Consider the following 5,152-nt stretch of genomic DNA (forward strand, 5'->3'; position numbering starts at 1 on the left):
GATCGTCGGTTCGAATCCTACTGAAAGAAGTCTGATGAGGAAATGTGGTGATTTCCGAAATAGCTATCACTTCTACCATTTTTTCAAATTATTGTTGCTTTTCCACAATAAAATTTTCATTTAAAACGGCCTCGAGCTCAATATAAATTGTCAAATAATTTAATTTTAAATGAATAATTTCATGCTTTTTTCTTGCATTACAGAAATTTTTTAACGTAGATGTGCATAAAACTAGTGAGAGGCACATCTCCTTTAAATTTCCGCGGTGGTTCACTTTTCAAGAAATTATTTTGGTAAATGAAAGCACACAAGGGACTTCATATTACAAACTTTTTATACAAGGTAAGTGAATTTGTCAATCTTTTTACTGTTTTTGAGTTCTTGTTTGCTAAATAGTTTGATACATTTATAGGCGGTTCAAATATGAGAATTTGTACATTAAACCTCAAAAAACGTAAATATTTTTGCGAAGTCATACACTTAACATCAAAAGTCTGTATGCACCATTTCTTTTTTAAATATTTACAATATTCTGAAAGCTAAACTCTTTTATTGTTTTTATGAATACATGTATGGATCATGCTTAAAACAAAATCATATACATGAAACATATTCAATAATTATGCGAAAGTTTGTACAGTTGAAATTGTCAGCACGAAAGTGTTTGAAACACTCCGACTAACGACAGCAATAACGTAGCCGCAAATAAGCGAAAACTCTTCAAGCACTTCCTTATCTGGGCTGCTGCTAATAAATTCTTGTATGAGCAGCGCATCCGTCACATTATGTACTTTTTCCTGACTAAGTACTTTTGTCAAATTTGACAATTCAAACACTGTGTGCATAAAATATAATATAATCAGAAAATAGGTATTCTAAGGCTGACTCATTTTCAAAACAGTGTTTGGCCGGCATTAACGTAAGCTATCTTGTTTTAATGTAGCCGAGTAGTTTCTAATACTATGTGTAATATGTGGTATCATAGAAATCTTTCAGAGCTACGAATGCTGTAGATGTAGAAGAATGAACAGATTTTTACAGTGCTGTATTCGAAGTCTATTGGTAGATACTCTCCACATCCAATCCCATTATTTCTTCCTTTTCCATTTTTTCCTCCGAAATTGCAGTTCGTAATGTCTCCACAAAATGCCCCAACTTTTTATTAAAATCAGTGCAAGATAATCCATAATAATGTAGCCGAGTAGTTTCTGATACTATGTGTAATATGTGGTATCATAGAAATCTTTCAGAGCTACGAATGCTGTAGATGTAGAAGAATGAACAGATTTTTACAGTGCTGTATTCGAAGTCTACTGGTAGATACTCTCCACATCCAATCCCATTATTTCTTCCTTTTCCATTTTTTTCCTCCTAAATTGCAGTTCGTAATGTCTCCACAAAATGCCCCAACTTTTTATTAAAATCAGTGCAAGATAATCCATAACCGAAAAATTACATCAGATGATTCGTTTGGTAAAAAATAGCGAGAAAAAACGGGAAATAATTTTACTAAACTATGTTTGGAAGGATCTTTTAATAGAGGTCTGCAGTGGTGTAGTGTAACAAGAAACATACAAACATAATCAAGCATCAAAACATAATACGCGTACTCATTGCCCAGTTCATTGGCCGGTTCACTTTAACATAACATAAACAAGAAGCGACTTGCATTTGAACATAAGCATATATGTACATTAGACCACGTAAAAGAAAAAAAAGAAAAATCCTGCGACCGGAATATGACTCAAATTTTAGCATTTCCTCCATGGATTTCACCCCTCTAGGACAATTGCAAGAGGTGCCGCAGCGAGCCTTTAGTTTTCCAATAGGAAGTACACGTAAGAAAATGTCTTCTTTCCTTTTGAGGTCAATATATTTTTCTAGGATCAATTAAAACGCGCGAAACTGTAAGAATATNTATTGCGCTTGCCACATAAAAGCAAAGCGTTGAAAATTGTTGAAATCGGCATAAAATTACGGCCGCANTACATGCCATTTGAGTATTGTGCATGCTCAGATTCCTTAAATTCAAAAAAAAAATTTTTTTTTTGGCATATACTAGATTTGACCCAAATAAGACAAGGGATTAAAAAAGGATAATTTAGGCCGACTCAAAGGCAAACGTAGTCAACTCAAAAAGTTGTTGACCACACAGAGGGCGAGTTCCAAGTTGCATGTTGATGCGAAATAGTATATACACANAATTATATTAAGCAAAAGCCAGAATTTTTGAAGCAAGTTCACAGCAACGAAACAAATGACTGATATTTTAATGTTACCTTGTATTTATTTATTTTTCTTTCGTGAAACCTACATTACTTATAAGTACCGTGCCGTACAAAATTATTGGCTCGGAGACTCCTTCATCTGATCACAATTTCTAATCAGATCTTTTAGAAAAATTTTGAAAATGTAGCTTTTGAGCCAATTAGTAAAGTGCAAGTCTGAAGTTACCAGAAAATTTCGTTGATTTTTTGCAATTATTTATTTTTTGCTGACAGTGTCTTCCACATACAAAAAAATGTCGAATATAGTTTGTATGGAAGGAACTCTCAGTAAAAACAATACCAAAAATCAACTAAATTTTTATGGGCTGCAAAACTTCATTTTCAAAATTTTTATAAAAAACTCTGAATAGAAAGTTGCAAATTTGTGTGCAAATTTATTGCATTTTCCCGAGTTTTGCACAAAGTTTAGAAATTTTATTTTTTATGTTTTCTGATGTATTTAGTATAAACTGTATTTTTATAAGGAACAAAAAAAGTACATGCATTGTGAAAAATTCTCTGTGCTTTAGTTGTGATAAATTGTTTTGTTTTGCTGGTGTACGTTGTAATGATCTCATGATCTCATGTTTTTATGTTTTTGGTTTTGTTTGTCAAAATAAAATTTTACTACATCCTTTCGTACGTAATTTTTTTCAAAACGAAAGGGAAGGGAGCGAGAGGCCTCTCCCCCCTTAAGTGTCCCGGTTTGGCAACCGAGATATCTGGCAGCCCTAGTTGTGCCCCAAGTCCCCCAATTTGTTCTTATCCCTTTTGGCATTTTAGGTCTGGCAACCCTATTGGCAGCACTGTAGTTATAGCGCCGTGTGTGTGTGTGCTCGAATTAAATACACGAGAATATTGTGTTTTATTTGGTAGAGGTTGGTGGGACCTACACTGGACTCTGGATCTCGACCTCAGCCTTCGACAAACGCACCTCATAACCGGAACAAAATAGATGTAGTTGTAGCTGAACTGTAAGAGAACATCCATATTTTTAGGCTTTCTTTTATAAGATCTAGGGATATACGTGGCAGATGACCAGCGCCGTGGCCAAAAACCTTCGCGGAGAAGTGGTTATAGTGGGTGCATTCCTTTTTCAACCTAGCTACGAAAGAACACTCGGTAAATTATCGAAACGCATACAAAACAACAACACAAACTCCGCTATTTATACGAGTTCAGCCAGGGCGGCTAAAAAATACGCGACCTGAAGCATAGTATTGTTAAGCGAAAAAACTGCTCTATTGTTAATTGTTGATGGAAAAATGCTTAGAGAATTTTTTTCCTTTTATATGTACATAACCGAAGTGGAAATGGAGTATATATCAACGGTGGGCAAACGTGGCTCTTTCAGCCAAATGCGGCTCTTTGCTTAGCAAAGCGCGGCTCTTTTTACTTTCTCCTTGCTTAGAACATTTTGGCTCTTTTTACTTTTTAAAATATGTACATATTTCTTTGCTGGACATTATATTCCAATGTGTTGTTTTTTTGNCTTTTATATGTACATAATTAAAATTTTAAATAAGTATATATCAACGGTGGGCAAACGTGGCTCTTTCAGCCAAATGCGGCTCTTTGCTTAGCAAAGCGCGGCTCTTTTTACTTTCTCCTTGCTTAGAACATTTTGGCTCTTTTTACTTTTTAAAATATGTACATATTTCTTTGCTGGACATTATATTCCAATGTGTTGTTTTTTTGTTTTATTTTATTCTTTTTATATACACATACGCAAATTGAAATCGGAACATTACCCGCAATTGGAGAATGAAACTTGGTTTTCTGACTTAATGTTCTTTATCGGTATGACGAAACATTTCCAAAACTTGAATTTGTCTCTACAAGGAGAGAATAAACTTGTTTTTGATTTGTCGAAAATTATTCTAGAAAGGACTTTACTTCTCAATTGCCTACTCAGTCCAAAATAGCACTTGTTGGCAAGATTGATTCTCCGTTGGATTTTAAGGCTGTCATTATTATTGGTGTTAATGCTGGTTCCCAAATGAACGAAGTCGTCTATTTTTTCAAACTTGTAACTGTCAACAGTGACGTGTGTGCCAAGACGGGTATGCTCTGACTGTTTGTGTGATGACACAAGATACTTCGTTTTGTCCTCGTTCACCACCAGACCCATTCGCTTTGCCTCTCTATCTTATCCCGAGAAGAGAGCCAGCAATTGTACGCTCTTGTAAAGTATTGTGCCTGAGCGGTTCAGTTCTGCGGCTCTTATTATCTTCTCTAACATCAGATTAAAGAAATCACACGAAAGGGAGTCACCTTGTCTGAAACCTCATTTGGTATCAAACGGCTCGGAGAGGTCCTTCCCAATACTGTCAGAGCTGATGGTATTCCTCAACGTCATTTTACACAGCCGTATTATTTTCGCGGGGATACCAAATTCAGACATCGCGGCATAGAGACAACTTCTCTTCGTGCTGTCGAAAGCGGCTTTGGAATCGTCAAATAAATGGAGTGTGTCGATCCTATTCTCGCGGGTCTTTTCCAAGATTTGGCGATGGATTTTTGTGAATACCTGATCTATGGTGGAAGCTAAGCTACGTATTTTTAATCATGATCTCAAAAAAAGAACATTTCATCATTTTCCATGGCTAGAAAAAAATATTGCACATGATTTAAAAGCTGATTTTAAAAAAAGATTTGCCGATTTGAAATTATCTAAATGTACGTTTGCATACTGGAGTGCAATGAGGTATAGTCGTTGCGCTGGGTATGCAGTTACAGTTGCATGGCTATACTCAATCCCGACTCTTGCGTCCTCGTTCGCGCACTCTGGGCAACGTGAGCAACCCATGTGCGAGATGCGGTAACCAATCCGAGTGGAGCCTTGGGTCACGGCAGAAAGAGAGGGAGCTTCGGTGGGGCCACTC

The 5,152-nt window shown here is 36.1% G+C and overlaps 1 protein-coding gene across 1 annotated transcript in view; it reads left to right on the forward strand.

Moving 5' to 3' along the window:
* Positions 1-5,152, forward strand: part of LOC108378182 (GPI inositol-deacylase-like) — a 356,400-nt gene that overhangs the window by 219,532 nt on the left and 131,716 nt on the right. The window contains exon 10 of the mRNA XM_017634475.1: positions 204-342. Coding sequence (XP_017489964.1) covers positions 204-342 — 139 coding nt within the window. The remainder of the gene's footprint in view (positions 1-203; positions 343-5,152) is intronic.

This window comes from Rhagoletis zephyria, unplaced genomic scaffold, assembly GCF_001687245.7.
Source record: "Rhagoletis zephyria isolate East Lansing unplaced genomic scaffold, Rhagoletis_zephyria_1.1 Rzeph_scaffold_00114, whole genome shotgun sequence".
NCBI lineage: Eukaryota > Metazoa > Arthropoda > Insecta > Diptera > Tephritidae > Rhagoletis > Rhagoletis zephyria.